The sequence below is a fragment of the Accipiter gentilis genome, chromosome 12 (assembly GCF_929443795.1).
Source record: "Accipiter gentilis chromosome 12, bAccGen1.1, whole genome shotgun sequence".
NCBI classification, from domain to species: Eukaryota; Metazoa; Chordata; class Aves; order Accipitriformes; family Accipitridae; genus Astur; species Astur gentilis.
Window position 1 is genome coordinate 29,911,451 of NC_064891.1, and position 23,238 is coordinate 29,934,688.

A 23,238-nucleotide genomic window follows, 5' to 3' on the forward strand; every position below is an offset into this window, starting at 1 on the left:
TTTTGTCCCCATCCTGCCTCTCTGATTGCAGAATGAATGCTGAGCCCTCAAAGTCCCATCACGCGGCAGCTCTCGCACGTGCTTACATCTTGGTTTGTCATCTCCCAGTAAGGCCTCTCGCCGTAGGACATCACCTCCCACATCACGATGCCGTAGCTCCAGACATCGCTGGCCGATGTGAATTTACGGAAGGCGATTGCTTCAGGTGCTGTCCATCGGATGGGGATCTTCCCTCCCTAGAAGGAAAAGAAAAGGAAAAAAAAATGTCAAAAAGCAGATTGCAGAGGAGGGCAGAGAACATGCAAAAGAGGACAAAACAGCACTTCTTAGAGCACTAAGGGATGTTATTTTCTCTCTGGAAAGAGACATCGAATTTTAAAGTAAATCTGTTTGACAGCATGGGGCCCCTTTCCACATTATCTCAGCCCATAAGCATTTGTAGGCTGCCTACTAATTGGCTGTCCTGAAGGTTTGTTGTTTGAATGCTGTTTGAATGCTGGGACATGTATAGGATCAACATCTCAATTATGTTGCACGGGTTGGTAGGGGAATACAGTTCCTCCATTTCTGAGAGCAAGCGGGGGAGGAACAGACAGCTCTGAAGCTGAGGAAGACTTTGATCTAATGAGGGCTTCATGCAAATTGCTGCGGAAGTAATGCCCTTTTTTCTTTCTTTTTTTTTTTTTTTTTTTTTAATGCAGTCCTGATCGTGCAGAGATCTGCGTATCATGCACAGAAATCTGTGTGTGCAAAGACCTGCTTGGCCTCTGCTGTGGGACTGAAAATGATGCCACAGCTGTCAAATGTGCTTTGCTGTTTCCTTTCCCCCTTTCTACCATTTTAGAAATCAAACTTCAGACCAGCTCTGAGAAGGAAGAGGGGAGGGAAAGGGGAGTTCGGATTAAGGAATACTTTTCTCATTGGGTTTAAAGAGTTGTCTCCCTTGATTTATATCAAAATATATTTTACTGTGAAGTCCCTTCCTCCCAGTGTTGAGCTAAATATTGGAAGGTCTCCCTGAATGCCCCCTAACAGTGTTTGTTATTGGAAAAAGGTAGAATTTGGAACACATCTTCAAAGCAAATTTTTAAATGTCCCTTCTTCCAGTAATTATTTATTCACAGGCTTATCAGCGCATGCCTTAAGTGAGGGGCCAGATTCTCAGCAGAGCCAATTAGCACATGGCAGCACGTTGCAGCCGCAGCAGGGCTGGCTGAGAGCCCTCCACCTTGCAGGGAGGCTCCGGTCCAGCCGTGCGCTGAGTCCCGTCGCGGGGTCTGTGACTGCCAGGAGCTGAAAGGCCTTTCCCAGATCTCCACGGGAACTGGGAACGTGGCCCAGAGAGCTCCCACCACCCGTAAAACAATACCCTTGGAAAAACATGCTAACAGGACGTGTCCAAGAGTGCCAATCACTGCCATGAATATTGGAGGCTCTCTCCAAGCCTGTGCTGCTGAGGACGGGTCCTGTCCACACCCTCTCTGCAGTGCTGGGGCCATGTGGCCTTGCACTGGGATGGGTGGGCTGATGCCCTGAAAGGATGGATCGAGGATGGAAAGGCACAGAGCACTGAGGCTGGAGACACTCTTTCTCAGGTTGGGGGAAATCACCTTCAACAGGGCAACGTCGAGGGCAATGTGCATCATTTGCAATGGGCATTACATGCTTACCAGCGTTTTAAGAGGGTCAAATTGTCCAGAAGACCATATCTTACATCTCTGCATGGGTGCCTAAGCAAAGCACTAGCTCTTGCTCTTTCTTCCCTTTGGGATTCACCAAAGAGGACAGAATAGAGCTGGAAGGGCAGCACCTTTGCAAATTTTGCTATTTGACTCAGGTGCCCAACATGAACTTAAAAGTTATTAGTTAAGTTCTGCCTTATTTGGCCATCCCCACTACAAAGTTACAGGCATTTACAAAATTAATCCGATAACAATTAACTGGCAACACCTGGCCAAATGCTCGGGCACAGCTTGGAGGCTCTGGATTTGTAGAAACCTCTTTGCTAGAGAGCCTGAATGCCAAAATGTGGCAGGGAATACATTTTTCTTGAGGTCATCCATTCAGTATCCTCATAACTCACCCTGGTTGTGTACGCTGCTTCGGGGTCATCTTCCAGGACTCTGGAGAGGCCGAAGTCTGACACCTTGCAGACTAAGTTGCTGTTGATTAGGATATTCCTGGCGGCCAAATCTCTGTGTACGTAACCCATGTCAGACAGGTACTTCATTCCAGATGCGATGCCTCGCAGCATCCCGACCAGCTGAATGACTGTGAACTGCCCATCGTTCTTCTGCAAAAGGAAGGAGACATTTGATCAGTTGAGAGTCTCCGCACCCTCAGCATTGTGTGTGCATGAGTAAAAATGCAAAGGCAAGTCTCCAAGGAAGAAAAACAGGGAAATTAATAATTCATTACTCTCATGCTCTGACCATGAAGCTTTTCAAAGTTTCACTGTTTGGATTAGGATCTCTAGAGACAAACCTAAGGAAATGTAGTTCTCTTCACTGGAGATCAAGGAGCGAGTTATTTCCCCTGGTGACTGATAAAGAGACCGCAACTGGGAGTGAACACATGTAGTTCTGTGTATAAAGGCACCAGAGCGGGCTGTCTCCTAGTCAGCCAACTGAATGGCACCAGGTTGCACAGAGATCCTACCTGCAGAGGTCCACATGTGGATATTTGGGGTTAAGAGGTCTTCCCCACGTTGCCACACTGCATTTCTAACCACTTCCCCTATCCTCCCTTCTCTAGCTCTTACATTTCATGGGAAAACTCTGACATGTCTGGGGTTTGCCATGATACAGTGTGGATGTGCTCTTGAAACACATCAAATTTTAGAGGATAAGTTAATCGTTTCCATGCAGCAGACTGCCTTCTAAAATAAACATAATATCCTCCAATGTATTCTTTTTTGTTTGTATCAATGCACGAACCAGGTCCTTCATGATGCTGTATAAATATAGATCAAACAGACAACTGAGCTACTCCTGCCTCTAGACAGCATCAACAGCTGGACCAGCACCCAGCAAACATTTTCAGTGATATTAACCATCTACAAAGAACCCAAACTTTAACCAATGTACCCCTGGAAAAAGGATCCAAGTACTACCTTTAAAAATGTATCCAGAGAACCGTTCTCCATGTATTCAGTCACTATCATTACTGGTTTGCCTGGGAAAAAAAGCACAAGAGTTTGTTAGCAATTTATTTTTAAAAAAGTGAACAATAATGAAGTCTTTGCATAATGCATCTGAATGCGAATATACATCAAAAATTCAAATCTACACGGACACACTGCTGTCCCAGCAGGTTGACAATAGTTTTTGCCAGTATATATGTAGAAATAGGGGAATCGAGGAGGAGGGGATGAAAAAGTAACCCCTTATTATGGGTGGGGTACGAAGCCTTGGAGTGTTTAGATTATGTTTGAGGAAGACGTTGCAAGCTGAAACCAAGCAACCTATGCGCAACCTTCTCTTCATCTCCGTGAACAAGCTGAAAGCTTGCAGAGGCCAAATTGCACACAACGACCTCTTTGGACTCTTCCCTATAGCTTCAACACCCTGAAGTAAGAACAGGAGCCCAACAGGAGCAGCCAGGATGATCTGAAGTATCTAGCTGACCTCAGTAGCCACCAAAACCAAGACCAGGAAAGGATGGGATTACATCCCTTGTAATTCAAGTAATCCCATGTGACTACCCTTATAAACACATCTGAAAGTAAGAAAAGGAATATTTACGCTGCAGAACAAAAGTGAGTTCAGTATGGAATGAGTGCAAGTGGAAATCAAAATAAAAGTTCGTAACAAAAGACCTGGTCTCCTATTGTTGACAGGAATAATAATGTTTTTCCAAATCCATTTGATTAATTTTCATGCCCGAGTCATTTTAATGGTAATTATATATAGTTTTTGCTCAGTTTTTATATCTAATTTCTCGCTAGCTTGCCACAATGACATAGCAATAATTAATGTGGTGTGCTCCAGCCCTTGTAAATTCAATGAAATCTTATAAGAACATGTAAATTATTTTTTATTTAAATCAATTTCCATTAGCTAGCATGAAGCACAGACAAAAGAGCTGTCAATTATTTGTAAAGTGCATTATAAATGTCTTTCATAGAAATGATCAACGAGTGCTGCCACGTGTCATAACATGTGCATGAAGGTAAATGCTCCTAAAGATCAGTGCATGTTCTACCATTTAAATTGATCTTAATCTTCCCACTTCCCTGTTACCTTAACTATTTGCCTAATTTACTGCTTAATTATCTACATAATAAAGACAATTGTGAACTTGTCAATCAAAACACTCATTGTTGTGCAGATACTACCTTTACAGCATGAGGGATCTGTGATGCTTCAGTTCTGCTTGCCAAAATTATTACTTTTGATATCAGAAATGCACCTTGGGGCCACGAAAAATATCGCTGAGTCCCAAACAAAATAACGGGCCCCATCTTCAAGGACGACAGCCGTGTGTCTACACACAACATGGGCTGCGTGCAGGAGGGAGGAGAGATCTCGGATGATGTTGCTATCGGTTGGCAAACACGTCAGTGGCTACGCAGGGAAGGAAAATCCCAGATATATCTCATTTTTTTTAAATTGTTGTTTTTTAAACACTAAAACCCCAACAACAGCATTGGGTCACTTATCTCTGGCACTTAAGGACAACATTGCAGCATGACTGGCATCTCATTATGCCACCACCCTGGAGGACCTCCTTCAGACTCCTGCCTTTGGTTGCCATCAGAGAAGTGAAAATAAGATTTCTGGCACTTATGTTTCATTACTTGACTGCTGCAGGTTGACAGTAATCGTGGAATAAATTAGCCCCAAATCCAAGAGCATGGAAATAAAGACACAAATAGAGTAACTTTCAGCAAAGTTGTTGTGGTTTAACCCCAGCCAGCAACTAAGCACCATGCAGCTACTCACTTACTCCCCCACCCCCCAGTGGGATGGGAGAGAGAATTGGAAAGAAAAAGGTAAAACACGTGGGTTGAGATAAGAACAGTTTAATAGAACAGAAAGGAAGAAACTAATACTGATAATAATAACAACAATAATAAAATGACAATAATAATAAAAGGATTGGAATATACAAAACAAGTGATGCACAATGCAATCGCTCACCACTCCCCAAGCAATGCCCAGTTAGTTTCTGAGCTGTGATCCCTCCCAGCCCCACTGCCCCCAGTTTATATACTAGACATGACGTCCCATGGTCTGGAATACCGCTTTGGCCAGTTTGGGTCAGCTGCCTGGGCCGTGTCCTCTCCCAACTTCTTGTGCCCCTCCAGCCTTCTTGCTGGCTGGGCATCAGAAGCTGAAAAGTCCTTGACTTTAGCCTAAACATTACTTGGCATCAACTGAAAACATCAGTGTTATCAACATTCTTCTCATACTGAATCCAAGACAGAACGCTATAGCAGCTACTAAAAAGAAAATTAACTCTATCCCAGCCAAAACCAGGACAAAAATAAATTAAAAGTAAACATTGGCCCTTCTAAAGCACTGGGCTGATTCTCTGTCAGCAGGGCTCCCTCCCGCTGGCATTACAGGGCTATAAAATGTGTGTAGATGTCATTCATATCAATGTACTAAATGCAACGTGCACACCATCAACGCAGCCGAACGGGTTGTGAAAGAAAACAGGACTGTCATTACCTTTGTAAAGCAGAAATAGCTAAGGGCTTGTCTGCACGGGGACAGTGAAGACGATTAATCCAAATTAACTAAGGTGTGCATTTGAACTAGATTAGTTAAATGGTATTAAGCCCCTGCGCGGATGGTCTCATTCAGAATTAAAAATGGCCTAATTCAATTTAACTTAATTTACTTCCAAAGCAAATCATGATGCAGCCAAGACATTTTACCTTAAAGATCTGAATCTACGATAGGCTGATGACTAAAACACTGAAGAGAAAAAGAAGTTAAATAATACTTTGAGATAGCAGCATAGTCTGGGCATCATAAAGGTTGTTTCGGTCCATTTAAAAGAAAAGAAAAAAGATGGGAGGATGCTCTAGATGCCCGACTGAAAAAATTTTGAGTGCGGTAAACAAGCATTTACTGAGCTAATGAAGAGCTCAGAGTGCATGTGCCCCCCTGCATCCAAACTCCAGTTGCTCCAAGTCCAATTTAGAAGCAAAACTCCCAGCTTTTCCGTGGCCTTTGGAGCAGGTGGCCACTCTACATAAAAGGCAGGTCGCTAGGGAGGCACACCCTCTCTAAAAGTGGGATTCCCACCCATCCCCTGAGGCCCCAGCAGCCAGAAAGACTCAAGCCCGCATCAGCTTTTATGGATGTATAATCATCACTCGCTTCCTGCCCAATATCCCACATCCCTGCAGGGCTAGAAATGGGAGCTTTTATGTATTAAGGGCTACACAAGGTGACTCCGAGAGATTTTGATATTTATTCATTTTGGGGGAGAAACCTATCTCGGTTATTTTTTTTTTCTTTTCTTAAAAGTTTTAGGAAATGCAATTTCGAGGAAAAATGCAAGAAAAGGCCGTTGATTCCAAAACAGCATTGATTTTGAGTAGGTTATAAGGATACAAACAGGACAAACAGCTAGCGTCTCTGTACCTTCTCTGCTGCAGCTCTGCAAAAGAACTAATTTTGGAGATGCTGTCCCTGACGAATGACAAACGGTACTAACAGCCACATAGCCCCAAACACCAGCATTTGAATGGCAGTAGCTAAGCTCTGACATTACCAATCACAAAGACAAGAGGGGAGACAGCCATTCACACTGAGAGGCTGGTACTTCTTCAGCTAGCAGAAACTTCCTGAAACACTTAAAATATATTTTAAAATAAAGGAGTAGCTGTTTTCAACAACAACAAAATCCTTGGTGCGAATAACGTAGAACCTCCAAGGCTTTTAAATGGAAGAGTAACAACACCTCTGCACCTTTCCCACAGCCTCAGCACAGCACCAACAGCTGCAGAGGTTTGAGCTGGGCACATTCGGATGTGCCTTCCCTTCCTCTGCCCTTATCTTTAGTGCATACAGCAATTTGGACAAGAACTGGGCTGGGAAAGTTATGGAAGGTTATTTTGCTAACTGAGGAGTCAGACCTCGGTAACTCTCATGCTGTGATGTTTTGCCAGCCATTTCACATTTTGCTCAAGCCCTCAACCCCTCTCAATCTATATGCCAGCACCAGGGGCAACTATTACCACGGGCATCACTAGCAGATCCCAGGGGGAGCTTGCCCTAATCGTGGTTTTACACAGTCCTGTCATCTTCAGCTACACTCCCGTTCTTCTTCCCTGCTTCTGGAAAGCAAAACTTCAGCTAACTTCTGTCCTTGCTCACATCCTGTGTAAATGATCACAAGGCTCAGCACTACTCTCCTGTGGGCTTTGCTTCAGTGGTTTCTCGAAATATGATGGCTGGAAATCATCAGGGGTTGTGTTTTGGGTTTTTTTCTTTTTTTTTTTTTTCTCCAGACTCTTGTTAGCAAAATCCTCCCTGTTTCCCTGCCAGGGCAATTGCTTCCCACTTCTTGGAACATCTTTGCTCACCCTGGGGCTCATGTGGTTTCAAAAGTAAACAAATAAAGGCAGGAATAAGAAGTGAGCTTGCTCGCAAAACTTAGCGGGTGGCTCGGCATCACTGTGTTCAAAATGCTCTTGCATTTTGCAGGCGGTAAGTGCTGCTGAACTACTTGCAAGGCAGAAGTCAGGCAGCACACTCCACCGGCATTCAGACATCCCAGGCTTACTACCATCTCCATCACCCACCCACTGCCTGAGGCTGGCCAGGCATATCATCTCCTATTTCTGTCTCATTTAATTTGGGGCCTTTGAATAGGGGTTTTCTCTTAGCCCACGCATATTATGCCTAGGTGAGGCAAGGTTTGCATGGGGAGTTAAATGTTTTTTATCATTTTAGCCATTATCTGTCCATTCTAGCTGGAAGAACGCTGAAATCCTTCAGGCACAAACCCGCTTTACAACGTTAGGGAAGAACCTGTTCCTGGCTGGACCTACTAAGCGTGACATTTTGAGCAAGGGAAGTTCACTGGTTTTTGAGAACTTATGTGAATTGCCCAAGTCTTCTGCCTCTAACCAACTCTTCCATCAGCCAGAGTTCAAGGACAGCAGTCCACAGCAAAATGTACCTACTCTTTGTGACGACGCCTTCAAGGTGGATGATGTTGGGGTGGTCGAACTGCCCCATGATGCTTGCTTCTCCCAAGAAATCTCGCCTCTGTTTCTCCGTGTAGCCCACCTTCAGGGTTTTGATAGCCACTGGAAACTCACGCTTTCCCTGCAGCTTCAGCCGTCCGCTGCAGACTTCCCCAAATTCACCTTCAGAGAAAAATCAGAATGAATGGGATCATGGCACATCGAAGGAATGCACGGTGCACATACATCTACAGCATGCAGCCCAGCCCGTATGGATAGCTGATCAAAAGCACTCAGGGCTGTCCCGCACTCATGGATATGGAAAGCTGAACATTGCAGTGATTGCCACCTCAAATAGCTGGCATACCACAAGCAAAGTAATTTACAAGCACAAGAAAACTAGAAAGAACAGTATAATTCTCCTATATTTAAAGAGTTATGCTCTATATTCCATTGGGCTTTTTCCTCATTTCATGTTTTTGTCTACTAGATGAAAGAGTCCTGTCACATCCTATATCATTGCCCTGTGTAGATAGCTGTAAAACACAAGCCACTTGCTTCTTAACCTTCCTTTGGTAAGTTAAATAGATGGAATGCTGTTAGCCTTTCACAGCAACATATATTTTTATAGACTATAAACCCTTTCCAATTTTATGAGCACCTTTTTAAAAAAGTAACCCAAATGGATTTTTTTTCTTTTTTTCTGGTGAACAGTAAATTACCTCCAAAAACACAATTTCGGAGGATAGAAAATATCCCTAAGGTTGGATGCTACTCCAAACAAACAGCTTAACTGGAAAGAAAATGGGAGTTTCTTCTCTCAACCAAGGACGTTAAAAGCTTTGGACTTCGGTTTGTGGGGTTTTTTTTCTCTCCCAGATGACTTCTTATTCTTAATTTTTGCTTCAAGACTGACCTTAATGGGGGAGGAGAAAAAGGTTAAAATGGTGAAAAGAAGCTGAAAATTTAAGTGACTCATTACCCCTAGCATCCATTGAAATAACTCAGCTTGGTCCAAACGTGACCATTTTCTGTCATTTTTAGTTCAGTCCCTGAATTTCAAAACCACAGACAATGACAGGTTTGTCCCAAACTTCATCTGGAACATTCTCCCCCTCACTTGCAGGGTACCTAACAGCACAAATATTTTACAGCCCTTCTCAGATCTCTCGTGTTAAGAAAGCCACTCCTCCACGCTGCTAAGGGTGATGAAATACATTTCCATACCAGCTCCAATAACTCTTTCAATGGTTATGCACGAAGCTTCAATTTCCTTAGCAAACTCATGGACGGCTTGATTAGGGTCCTCGTAGGTGTGGGGGTCAATGTAGGTCCTCACTCCAGGCAGCTTAACTGCAAACACAAATTAAGAGCATTAATGGCACATGGCATGACAGAAAATGGGCAATACACACTCCTGTCCCTTGTACTCTGCTTTGCTGGAAAACACTGCAGCAGGGAAACCTGTGTCTACGGGAAAAAAATGAATAGCATTCTTGGAAAATGACATTTAGTTTATATGTGACGTGCAAGTTCATCATATTTAGAAAAGCACATGACAGTGCTCAGCTGGAATGACGCACAGCTCAAAATCCCTCTCTGCGCTGCGTAACAGGCTGGTCTGGGGTCTGGTGCAAAAGGATCCCTTTCTGGGTCTGGAAAGCGTACGCCAGGAGGAAAAGTACAAAAAGCAAAATGTTAAGGGAACAACTTGCAAAGCAAGTTGGATGGATGGGGGTTGATGGAGAGCTGCAATAAATTATGCCCTACCAGTCACATATTAGCTAATCAATTGGCCACATTATTTCAGATAGAGTTACTGAGATTTAAATGAACTGAATATTTGCAGTACAAAGCCTGTGGGTTGTACCAGTATAAATATAATCAATAGCAGGCTTTTTCTCTAGGACTTGAGAAGGGAAAAAGTATTTTCATTATCCATATTATAAGTTTGTTTTGACAATCATTAAGGCTACTCACATGAAGAACTGCTCATCAGTCTAATAAGACAGCTACATTACACTGTGGCTCTTAATTGATTTGCTTCCTGCTGCCTTCATTACATAGCACTAATGGAAATTTGACTTTCACTCAAGATGCGTTTGCCTTTTCCACCCCAAAAGGCACCTCGCTGTTACCCATCCACAGATCCCACAGCACTTGATGAAGGAAAGCTTTTCAAACACTGGCTTTAGATGTATGGAAGGACTGATAATAACCATGAGATGTACTTTCTAGCATCACTGCGGAGTTTTTTTGATATGTAAGACATTAACACAGCATTTCTGAAAGCTTCCTAGGAGGAAGAAGTAGGCGTTACTCCTCACGCCTCTGCAAAGGCAGCCAAGGCAAAGAGTAGCTGTGGCCTTGGTCCTCACAGTTGGCTGGGGTGGAGCAAGGGTTTCAAACAGGTATTCTGGACTGACACGTCCAGACCACGAAAATGTAGAGTTGTTGTGTGCCAACCAGGCAAAATTAATAGCACCTTGGGTCACACAGCAAAGACAGGGGAACAGAACAAAACGGCTCGCTAGAGAGATCCGCTGCAAACATACAGGTGTGAATACCTGGGCACATATAAGGACTGTTCAAATGTTCAGTTCTCTATGGGGCTTGGAGCAGGGGCAGGCGGGGACTTACTGAATAACAGAACAAACAGTTCTTTTGTGAATTACCACCAAAATCAGAATTTTTTTGTTTTTAAACCCTCTCTCAGTTGTATTTCTCATTACCACAGACAGCCAAAACCACATATATATATACGTTTGATCTTTACTCACTGTGGCCATTATGAAAATGCATCTTTTCTTCTTCTGGATCTTGTTTAGCCTTGCTATAGCCACATCGCCTGGAAAAAAACCCAGAAGAGTGTTTTTGTCTCTGGTATGGCAGAACCCCTCTCTTTACTTCAAATCACACAAAGCACAAAAACCCAGAGCAGCAACGAGTCCAAGCTCTCTAGTGGCTGTATTGCTGCTGTCCCAGTTTTAGCTCATCAAACTACTTGCAATTTCCCTAACGGGATTCAGGGCCCAAGGCCCACTGACTTTCAATTGGACTTGTGTTTCCAAATCCCACAGATGCTTCTGAACAATTCCACTCTACCGTACATCTAATTCAGCTATTATTAAGAACAAGAAAAAAGCAAGAACAGGAAGGACGATGGAAGGGGAATGGGATGAAACGTTCGAATCGCAGAAGCAAGATCTCCTGGAACGCAGAGCTTTTGCAGGCACCATGTTGTATGTATTGCATGCTCCCCTTCACCCACTGGGCATTTGCACAGAAGTTTAAATTTTGATACTTTAGAAAGCAGCCTTGTGTAAACATTAACACCTTATACACATGCAAAATAATGGCTTAAAAAAACCAATACACGTTGCCTCACTGCCTTCAAGGGTCTCCTATGTACTCCTGGCTCTGAGGGGGTTTCCTGCACATCTGTCTTTACGCAGAGGAGCTACCATTCATGCAATCCCCTCTGCCCAGCAGCAATAAAGATGGAAGAAGGCACGCAGTCACTGCCTGACCTATCTCGCTCCCACATTAGCACCAGGCAGTGCAAGGATGCTGCCGAATCCTACCACAGAGTTGCAACCACAGCCATGTGGGAGTCACATCTCCCCCGGGGCATCCTCCTATTAGTCTTTGGCTGCTCTTCCCTGACTCGTCCCACACTCTTCTCGCTGTTTCTATAGGCAAAGTTATTGCATTAGCATTAACTGGCTGCTTTGGTGGCATTTCTGAGACCTGCTTCACTCAGACAACCACGTAGGAAGCCACAGGGTAACTGCATAGACAAGGAGAACTGCTACATACACACATATATATATATTTACACTTAAAAATACAAGATGAGGTACGTATGACGCACATATACGTGGCAGTCTTTCCAAGGACCTGAAGTAACTGGGTACAGGAACTAGATCATCCTTAAAGCAAACCACATGGACATGAGACAGAGGGACACTTGCTTGGCAGAGTGAAAAACCTGCAACAGACACCTGTAAGCCAGCCAGCACGCAGCGGGATCACTAGCTGGCACACCTCAAATAAAGCCTCAGGTTACCAAGAAGACACTTAAAGCTGAGAAACTTGGAGTCTTCTCTTCCATTGCCCATGATTTTTGAGACAGGGGGATGCAAGAACTCCAGCATCATTCGCAGCAAGGAGGAGCACATGATTAGCAGAAACAAAACTGTAATTAGGAGGCGGCAGTAATAGGCATCTGCATGAAACATGCCCTCAGCGTGAAGTCCTATTACAGGGAACTGCTGCCTGCCTGGATGCAAGGGGCCAAGCAGCCTTTCGGCTATAGGATTTTGGCACCGGATTTGTGAAACGATCACTATTACAAACAAAAGCCCCAACACGACGGGACGCATGCACTGCCGCTGAGCTGGTCCCAGCAGAGCTGGACACCGGAGGGTCGAGGAGGGGAAAAGCAACATGAGCTCCTGGGGTTACTCCAGGGAAGGGGAGCAGGCACACAAGCTTACCTCGGGGAGAAAGGGAGACCTGTGCAAAGGGGAGAGGAGGAAAAAACAGACTGCAAAGGTTGTGCAAGCGCAGAGGAATGGATTGAGACAAAGCGCAGAAGACAAGGGGGGAGGCTGACAGGCGGTCTGGGGACACAGGCAGCGAGATAAATGGGTTGCCACTGAGAAACAGCCAGACTATCCACGCAGGGTGCAATTTCAGCAGCAGCAAACAAGCCGAGACCATCACGCTCCGAATGCAAAACCCACGAGAGCGGCAACAAGGTGCCTGGAGACACGGCTCAGTTATCCGCCTGTTGGTGCTCATCGCCTTGCTCTAGCAGCAGCAGCGCCATTTCCTGAGATGGGGTCCTGCCTAATTAACTCAAAACCTAAGGACTAGGTGTACGCGGAGACCCTGGGAGCAAGGGTCATTTCAAAGTGTGTTTTGGTATTCACGATCCCTGGGTGAAAACGGATTCTTCTCCTTCTTCATCATACTGCGTCCCCGTTTAAGTATATAAACCAGAGATAAGAGTATCAGTATCAATTCCCACTTCTGGCAGCCCCAAATTTTCCTGTGGCAAGTTGCCAAAAGTTACATCAGTTTTCTGCAGAAGTAATTTTCTGGATTGAGGTGTATAACTCAATTTTCCTCTTAAAAATACACAAATGTCTCAATCTTTCTACCAAATGCACATATACACGATTTCTTCTGTTCGTCTTTTAGAGCAAATGCCCTAATCTCTTCCTCAGGTTTGGAGTACTTCACCTATAAATAGGCTTTTCTAACATTATCCTTTTTAATACCTCCGTCTCCTGATTCTTTGACCAGAAAGAGGGAGGAGAGAGAACTGGGGAACATGCCATCGCTTGTGTCCAGTGATCCAAGCACACCTTGATGCACAGTGGTCCATGTTTTACTGCCCAGGGACACATTCAAAGGGCCAATGCAAACCAGTCGGCTCCAGCCGTCCCCCTCTCTCAAGCTGGGTAACACATACAGCAGCATGTCACGTTAGCATACGAGATCAGGCTCTAGGACCCCCAAAGCATCGTTAAAACAAGCCTTGACAAGACACACCAAAGTGAAATGGCAGCTAGTGGACTGCGACTGTCAAGCAACAGTTGGGCATCACTAACAAAGCTTGCTGCAAAACCTGCCTGTTGCGACCACTTGTGTCCTTCGCACCCTCACGTTCTTAAACTATCCAGAGTAACAAGCCATGTACATGCTGACCGGGGCTAAACCGAAATTCTTCCCTTCTTAACCTTCGGATGCTTTAAGTAACACACACAAGCATTTTATTCTCCTTTCTTCCCCAGCTAAATCCCCTAAAAATCTGCTATTTCACATTAACATTCCTGATTCACTATGTGAATCTTACTGGCAGAAATAAGTATCTAAATATTGTGGCTTTGTAATATATTTGGGGGGAAGAAAAAGCTCCCACTTATTTGTGAAATAATCTATTTCTGCACATGCACTTGCTCTTAATATTTATTGGAAAAGCTGCGAGTCAAAAGCCTCATGATGGAAGCCTCATTCTCTAGTTTATTGTCATTGTACATACCATAGATTTCCTATATCTTTTCTGTATCACGTACAGCAAAAGCATAAAGATCCTGACACTCGCTTCATCTCCCACTGAGCTGAAGACACTCAGCCAAAGAGTTAATGTAATTCAGCAGCACACCTGAATCTCAACTCATTTACTTCTGTTGTGGATTTGTCCCAGTTTCTGTATCTAGAAAGCAGATGTCTTCCTTGCACAGCTCTGTGTTTTTCAATAAAAATATCAGAGGAAAAAAAAGTGAGACTTTAAATATTCTTAAGGCATCATGTCTTATTTAAAAACTACTTGCAGATTGGCAGGCAGCTCGTAAAGTATTTATGGGGCAGATTATAAAAGTGAAGTTGTAAAATGATCCTTATATAGGTTTATAAAATATAAAACGGACAGGTAGAAAGATGAAGAATTCAGCTGGGAAACTAAAGCCCACTGCCTCGCATGGCAGAAGCCAATTCACGGAGAAAAATCCTTCAGGAAAGGAGGCAGGAAGATGCTTGCTCTCCCTGGACCAATGGAGATACTTTGTGTCTGACTGTACTTCAGGGTGCCCTTGCTGGGTGGTGTGTGGCTCCTCAGCCACCCGAGGTATCCCCAAAAACTACAGAATGCCCAAGGGAAGGAGCGTCCATCTCCCTAGCTGGAGTCACCACTCTGGTCACAACCCAGGCAGGATGGCCTAGGCGGTGATGCGGGAGAGTCTTTACATACTTTTTTTCTAGTCGTAGGCCAAGACATTTCAGCACACGGCCAAGGTGTTACTAGAAATGCACATGGGGACAGCATTTAGACATTCTCAATGAGGGAACGGACCTCACCTTGTTAGGTGCAGCCAGTACCATCGAATGGCTTGTGCCCCAAAGCAGCACGCAATCTCCCAACCCAGTCCTGCAGAGATTTATACATGTATTTAATCTCTTAAATATGAGACAAATGAACTCTGTGTGCTTCTCTGAAACACAGACAAAATGCCACTTGCTTTTCAGGGGCGAGACCTTCACTCAGACACACATCTTTTACAATAAATCAACTTTGAGGAATACATCCAACCCATCTTGAGCCGTCATTTTACAGGAGGTTTGAGAGGACTGCAAGATTGTTGTTTACAAGGGGTTAGTGCTCATTTCATACTACTTATGCCAAGATGTTAAAGCAATAAGGCTGCATACGTGTTGCAGGGCAGGACCGCGTTCCATCCAGAGGAATAAACAAACACGGATCTGTTCATCTGGCCAAGATCCTGTCACCTCAGCTCATGTGTGGAGACAATTACTTGTTCAGAAAATACTTTTATCCTGGATAAACAACAATGATACTGCGAGCCAGAGGCAAAAATCTACTTCTAGTGATGTTGGTCCATGTTCAGCATTCACCTTTGCTGCTTGCAATCCTAGAATATATTCAGTATCACAAAACCAGGGAATACTCAAGGGTCTGGTGTAAAACAAACAGCTTTTACACTGGAAGTTGTTTCCCATTTTTCTGTTGACTTTCCTCCTGCTTTTTTGATGTCTATAATGAGTTACTTCCATTGCAAACCAAACTTTGATGTGGAGTAACTTGGAGCAACCCATGCAGGCTGGGAATCTGACTCATTCAACTCCTCTATCTACTCTCAAAGTCCTATAACTTGGAGAACGGGATCAAAAGAGCAGTAAAACATCTGGAGATGACAAGCTACAGTCTTCGGCTCAATTCAAAGATACACTAGATGACTGGCCAAAGAGGAACCAGGGCAGGTTCCCTTCTTAAAGGGTTGCAGGTTCACTGTCTTCTCAGCTGCTTTCCCAGCCACTGCTGTCCCCCTCTACACAGTGCGACCCTGCTTTCGACCTCCGATTAACTTGGACGCATTACAAAGGAAGTTTCATAATTCCAGTGGTGGTATTTTTAGCCTTTAGTCTTTCCCTGCCTTCGCACTGAATGACTCCCCGCTTTCCTAAATCACTGCCAGAACAATTAAAAATAATTTAAACAAGATACTGTTTCCCCCTCTCACAGGAAGCTCCCTCTGAAGTGTTCTCCATAAATCTCTCTAAAGAGCTTGTCGTGACTTCCCATAGCAGAGCCAACGGCATCCGTGCCTTGAAGTCACTCTTCCCATTTCCCCCTCCCAGCTTGCTACCACATTAGTCTCTCTGCAGCTTAGGAGGAAACTTGCAAAAGGTGTTTTCCAGGTCAGCCAAGTTTTCCCTATGCGTCTCTCTTCCTCGTAGCCATCCAGTCCCTTCCCAGTCTCCTTTGAGGAGTATTTTCCATTGCTGCCACTCTCTGGTTGGCAGCCTTGCTGAGGACATTTGAAGCATGACTCCCAGTGAGGGACTGCTCATGCACTGGTGGCACAGGCACGACAGACAACAGAAGTACCGGCAGGTTTTCTTCTAGCGCAATCATTGCCAAACCGGTGGCTCGCAGGAATGACTGCACATACCAGAAGAACATTTTGCAGCCAAACGCTTTGAGCTGAGCATCCTTGCTTGCTAACGCTGCTCCTAAGCACTCAGAACTCACAAAAATCAATTTAAAAATGCTCCAACAGGAAAAAAAAAAAAAAAAAAAAAAAAAAGACTTCTGCTTTAGGGCTTTTGAGATTTGCATTTGCAAACTCCCTGGTTCTGGCTTCTGTCAGAGCCAAAACACAGCACTAGGGGACCCAAAAACTGTCCACGTTGGTGATTGCAGTGCCCCACAGCCAGGGACTGCACCGTGACCCAGCCACCACCATGCAAAGCCTCAGCATCCCCCAGAAAATACAGGAGAAGAGTTTCACACCTCTCATCCACCTATGTTGCAAACCCTTCTGTCATGCTTTAACCAGTTTAACAACACACATGGGATGTCTCAGTGCTCCTATGCTCTCAAGCAGCTGTCTGATGGGGATGGTGATTTCAGGAGCCTCCTAGGAGGCTTAGGAAGATCTCTGCCTGCACAGATTACAGCCTATTCAGAGACCTAAAACACATTCCCTTCGGGGAGCAACTCAACTCGCATCCAGTCAAACCAACAGAAATTAAAATCACCTTTCCTTTAATTAGTTAGAAAAGAGGGGAGAGTACAAGAGACCCGAAACTGGTGAGGCAGCCCAGATGGTGGCAGAACAGGGCAGCATGCAGCACGGACACGCAGCTCTTGGCACCCGCAGAGATATGTCCAGCGCTGCTGGAGCATATCGTTGGCAAACAGCATCATGTATTGCCATGTATGTCATACATTGACATGTATGTCAATGACATACAGTTCATTTCACTGACATGCATGTTACATGCCACTAAATACCTTTCCACTCCCGCCTGCCCCCTGTTTCCTTTCTGAGGGCAAATTACCTCCCCTGGCCCCTTTTTGTGACAAGAAGCAGAATTTGATGAAGTGTCCAGCATACATGATGGTTTATTATGACATATGACATTGCTGGTGTGGTGTCTGGATCAATCACAGCATAACATATCAGGCTTTTTTCCCCCTGGGACTCCTGCTCTTGCTGGAGACACACTCTGCTTCAGGTCACGCTATTTCCAGTTGTTGAGATAGACAAGCTGGGTGCAGAGATCAGATGAGAAAGCGATTTCCAGGCCAATACAAGAAAGGGAGGGAGAGGCAGACTGTGCACAGAAAACATGGAGGGAGGACACGAAATAGGAGCCAGCACAGGTGGGAACACTGACCATGTTAGGCTCGGATAGGCAACAGCACGCAGAGAAGAAGCCCACCCACAGCCATGATCGCAGCAACTGAAAAGCAAACAAAAAGGCCCAGGATAAGGAATAATCCCACTGCCCTGGCAAGGTGCAAATACATTTGCAACATTTTTATACGCACTTCTTCCTTCGTATTGCAATTATTATTTGGACCGTAACACCCTGGGCTGCAAGAATTTCCTGGCATGTGCTACCATTGGGGAAAAACGCCTTGAGGAGAGCGTATAGACCCTGGTCCTGCAAAGCAATTAACCATGTGTTTCCCGTACTTGAGTACCACCATTAGGATTAACGGGGCCACCCATGTGCTTAAACTTAAGCACCTGCCCTGGAGCAGGCAAAGTGACTTTTTCCACAAGCGTGCGTGGGGTAGAGTTACAATTTCCTTTAAGGAAAAAAAAAAGCACTGGATGAATGCGAGCCCTGCTTTTGCAGACCCTTATGCCTGTACTCAACTCACACAGCCCTTTCTGGGTCTCTTTGTATCAGTGAAGCTTTGCACGCGCATTATGTATCTGCAGACCCGGACCTTATGAGGTGTGTGAAAGTATTCGGCCTAAGTAAACTCAAAATGTGGTGAGTTGAAAGGCACTGCGTGCGTCCACAGCTTGCTTTTGAAGGCTGCCGAGCCATTACTCTAGTCTAATCAGAGTACGGGTTTGCCTGGCATCAGTCCATAACCCAAGGCTGGCTGCACCTCAGTAATTGTCCTTTATCCTTGTCAGAGAACTTGCATGGACAATTTTTTATGTTACCAAATCTATTAAGGTAATTCACCCTGAAAAAGAACGTAGTGCAGAAGAAACAACAGGAAGAACTTCAGTACAATATACAAGCAGGAGCCCAATGGTGCAGACATAATCTGGTTAAAGTCAGTTGAAGATCTCACTCATCATTTCTCCGCAAATCATCATAATATGTAATTCTTGAAAAAAAATTGTGCCCATTAGATTTTTATAAAGCATAACTTACACATTAAAACACATTAAAATAGCCTATTTAGACAAAATTAACATTCTGCAACTGCACCGCCTTAAATTATGATGCAAAATAACTTCAGGCATGCAATGATTTACAGAATTATATACTGGATTATGTGCTTACTTAAATCAGAACTGGTGAAGAATGTCTTTCTAAGCTCCTTTCGCATCAGCAAAACAACTTGCTAACATTTTCTAAACAATGATGCCAATATTTTTTTACTATAATTGACAATATTTTGTATTTTCATAATGCCCCTGCTTGTACAGTCATACTAACATGGGAGCAGCTCAGCCTTCACTAAACCTCTCCATTGATCGAAGTTAACACTGGAGGTCCAAAACCCAAAAGCACACAAAGGCAACCAAAGAATTCTATATTTTGAGTCAATTTTGCCATTTTCTGGGTTTAACCTCGCAGGATTTGAGCGCAGGGAACTGGTACGTCTCCAGATGACTGTGGCTGTGACAACTTAGCTTACATTTTAGCTAGGAGGCCCTTTCCCCCCCGGCATTTTCTAACAGTTGCTGCCACCAGACGTTCCCACAGTGCTCAGCGTGCAAAGTCAAGTTTTTGAAACAACAGTTCAATTAACCTGAAAAGCAACCACCTCCTTAAAATGAAAAAGAGCTTGCTATTTTCCTAAAGAAAGCTCTTTGAGCACTTCATCAGCAACTGAGCTGCTCTGAGACAAAATCAGTTCCCTGCACTGAATGCAGAGCACTTCAGATCTCACTTGCTCCCTTTATGGGGAGGAAAAAAATGCTCAAGTGCAAAGAAAATATGCCTCAATGCAGCCTTACTCCTGCACACCTGTCACATAACACTGTGCACTTCGGGTCAAAATACTCTGAGGTGCAACATTAGGCGAAACCTAAAGCTCATAGAAACAAACTAAACTGGATCAGCAAACAACAAAATTCACTTTCCAGTCCCAGGAGCACTTGGATAGGTAAGTGAATGGACTACTTGGCCTTAACAGTTAGGACAATGGAAGATTTATTAATGCTCATGTTAAAAGAATGGCTTGATTTGGCACGTAACCTTCAGAATATAAGAAGTTTGAGGCAAATAAAACTGGATCTTAAACTCCAGCAAGCCCGCTGTGCCCTCACAGCCACCGCATTTGGGTGCTGATGCCTTCTAGGAGGGGCAGAGTTTCCCTCTCTCCTTGCTCCACAGAGGACTTTCTTGCTCTAGAAACTGAGAAGCTGAAAGCAAATGCTTTCCAGATGAGATCAAATGCTGTGGCAGGATAAGAGATTACCGCTCAGTGAAATATGCCCGGACCTCTCCAGGGTTTTAAGATCTTTAGCCAGCAAGCTGACCTGTATCGGGCAGTAGTCAGAGTTGAACTGAGTACTGTATACATCAAAATTATCTGCAAAGTCTCCTCCAGCCTCACTGAACCAACAAGCAGACTATGAGGAGAGCTTGTGGGGGCTGCCCCTGGCTCCAGCGCGCGGTCAAAAGCCCCTCCGATCTGCTGCAGGTTAACAGGTGACATGTCCAGGTAATGGTGAAGGTTATTGTGAAAACACCTGCAGCGTTAAACCCCCTTTGCTGGGGAAGAACAAGGTGCTGAGGCAGCAGCATCTCCAAAAGCCGAGCTGGCTTGAAACAAGGTGTGACTTCTGCTTTGAGCCCTGGCTTCAAGGAAAGGGCTGCAGATGGGCAGAGGCAATGAGAGGAGCCTGGAGCTGCAGCGGCACCTCCTGGACCTCTGCAGCCTGCTGGCACTGCCCTGCTGCTTGACTAGACCAACTCCACTGCTTTCGGTTATCTCAGGCACACAAAGCCAACACTCCGCCAGTTCTAGCAAAGGTGACCCCCGCAATGCCTATGTGGTTTGCAAAACCAACTGTCCAGAGAGCAAACTTTAATAAACCTGTGCTAGGAGGACTTATCAACACCCCTGGCATCGCTTCAAACCCTGGGCTACATGCTTTGTTAATGAAATTTATATATATGATGGGCCCCAACAACTGTGCTTGCAATCAATGTAATTAATTTACCACAAGTCTGCAGATGACCCGGAGAGCATTAGGAATTAAACTACATTTCTAGTGGCTAGATAGATCTCAGAGAGGCTCTGCCATATATAGCTGCGGCTTTTAAGAGTTATAAGTTGAAGACTTGGAGTCATGATAAATGAAAGCCTCGTTTGTTGCTTTTAATAAGCTGCTCTAATGGGATGTTCTTCAGAGGCTTGCAATTAGAGACTGAAATACTTCAGGGTGCCTGGGAAGATTTTTCTAATCCTTCACGCAGCCTTGAGCGATGGCAATGATTGCTTCCTGCATCTCCAGGTCAGGAGGCCAGCACTACACCTAGCACCTCGTGAGTCGGCAGGCTTGCTTCAAACATCATAGGAGCAGCATTACACACTGAGCTGCTAGGAATATATTCCTACTTTGCTCAGAACTATATGAATGTTTAAGGAGTCACCTCCTCTTCCTGCTAAGCTATACCTAGTTCACAGGTTAAAGCACGTCTCTGTGCTGCTCGAGAATAACTGAGAATGCAGAAGCCCAAGCAGGTGGTATCTGTGCAGTTACTGTGGGGAAGGAGAGCAATGCTTCCAGGGAAAGGAACTGCGCTTGGAAAGACCTCTGGCATTATACTTTGCTATGTCTAAGCTGTAAGAAAGTACAGATAACCTTTTTTCTAGGTAAAAGGCCAAATGCCACAACATGGTGTGCCCCCAGGAGAGGTCATGCTTCCTATTTCTAGCATCCAAAGCAAGGTGAAACATCCACATATTCAGAAGTGCAGACAGATGACAGTCTGATTTTCTTCTTCATCCTCTACCCACTCCATAGCCAAGAGAAGACACTGTAAAACCCCACTTTAAAACACTACGTACGCATGGGGCTTTCACCAGTGCTCAGCAGGAGCCTGGAGCTGCTACCACTGAAGTCAGGTTTCATTTTCAGCTTGAAAGGCAGTCCAGTTCCCTTCTCGACATGGAAACAGGACTTGCACAATGCCATCGAATGCATCACCTGAATGAAGGCAAAGAGCTTTTGTCACTAACTGCTGCACTGCCCTACTATTCCCCTGCTCAGACTAAGCTTATGCCATCCACTTATCTGTTCATCATGGTCCTCCTGTCCTGTTCCCTTGGCTACTGCCATAATAACTCAGAAACGATGCTTTCAAGGGCAATGCCTCATGGGCTTGGAGCTTAATTACAGACTTGGTCAACTCTCACCTTCTGTCTGGGCCAAAGTCATCTGAAGGCAGGTTAGCCTAGGTCCCTAAACCTGCCTTGAAACTGCAGCAGCTCAGACTGGCTTGTGGAGCCCAGTGTGTCTGCGTGGAAGTACTAAGCCAAAAAGTGTTTGGAATAAAAAAAGAAAAAAAGGTGTTGGAGCAGCCATATTCGCCAAGCTGATCTAGGCAGGATGCTAGAGATGGCGACTACAGGCAACAGATTTCCACACCGGCCCTGGGAAGGCATCACCCTGTGCAGAAGGGTGCACTGGAGCACTTTTTTTTCTAGAGAGGGACCCTGTATACCAATGTTCTTAATGTTCCTCTCTGGCAAAACATACCACCAAAGAGCAAAGAGGCTGTTAACATGACAGAGGTAGTAAAAACCCTGACCTGAACAGAAGCAGGACCAGACCCTGCCTGCTCTTGGTGGATAGGAATTTTGACTTGGCAGAGCACTAGCTTCTCCAACAAAATCCTTCCTCTTGTCAGGTGAATCGCAGGGAATTTTTGGCAGTAGGCAGCATCATAAAGTGGCTATAAATCACAGGAGACAATGTCCTGTAGGAAGAAGGAAGAGCAGGCAAGAACGTAGAGATAAAAATCCTTTAAAAAGCCACAACTAACAAAAATTATGACTCACGCTGGAAAAATTCTCTATGAAAAACGTTATCTGTCTCCCGTTTCCTACGGAAATACCAAAAAAGCAAACTATTTTAAGCCCTGACACATCTCGGAAAATAGGATGGGGAGGAGGTGGTGGAAAAATTCATCCATTTTGACCTTACACATCACAGAAGGTTGCAAATGCTGGCTCAGGACCTAGGACATACGCCACAATCTTTTCATCCTCTCTACTCCCCGAAAGTCGCTTTTTAACAAGATGCACATATTTGTGTCCAGAAAGTAGCCCTCTGCCACCGCAGGGGCTGATATTTAAAAGTCTAAATCAGCTAAGGTCAAGGATGGATACTCTGGTGCAGAAGCCTCTAATTGCCAATACCCAGGTGGCAAGATTTGTCTTTGCTTTGTCTTTCGAAGGCTAGTTCCTTGCCACAAAGAGACTTTCTACATATGCACGACACAGGGCAAGGGGCAATTTTCTGTTGCTTCAAATCTATTTTTTTTTCTTAAGTTCTATAAAAAGC

At 44.6% G+C, this 23,238-nt stretch overlaps 1 protein-coding gene across 16 annotated transcripts in view; it reads right to left on the bottom strand.

Annotated features, from left to right (window-relative positions):
• The window catches only part of EPHA5 (EPH receptor A5), a 201,098-nt gene that overhangs the window by 17,059 nt on the left and 160,801 nt on the right, over window positions 1–23,238 (bottom strand). For 11 of the 16 annotated variants that reach the window (XM_049815033.1, XM_049815023.1, XM_049815022.1 and 8 more), the window contains 7 exons: window positions 17,861–17,926; window positions 10,930–10,997; window positions 9,377–9,502; window positions 8,147–8,332; window positions 3,113–3,174; window positions 2,084–2,293; window positions 87–236 (listed from right to left, as the gene is read on the bottom strand). In XM_049815033.1, coding sequence (XP_049670990.1) covers window positions 87–236; window positions 2,084–2,293; window positions 3,113–3,174; window positions 8,147–8,332; window positions 9,377–9,502; window positions 10,930–10,997; window positions 17,861–17,926 — 868 coding nt within the window. The remainder of the gene's footprint in view (window positions 1–86; window positions 237–2,083; window positions 2,294–3,112; window positions 3,175–8,146; window positions 8,333–9,376; window positions 9,503–10,929; window positions 10,998–17,860; window positions 17,927–23,238) is intronic. The other 5 variants (XM_049815034.1, XM_049815029.1, XM_049815028.1 and 2 more) reach the window with 1 other exon arrangement.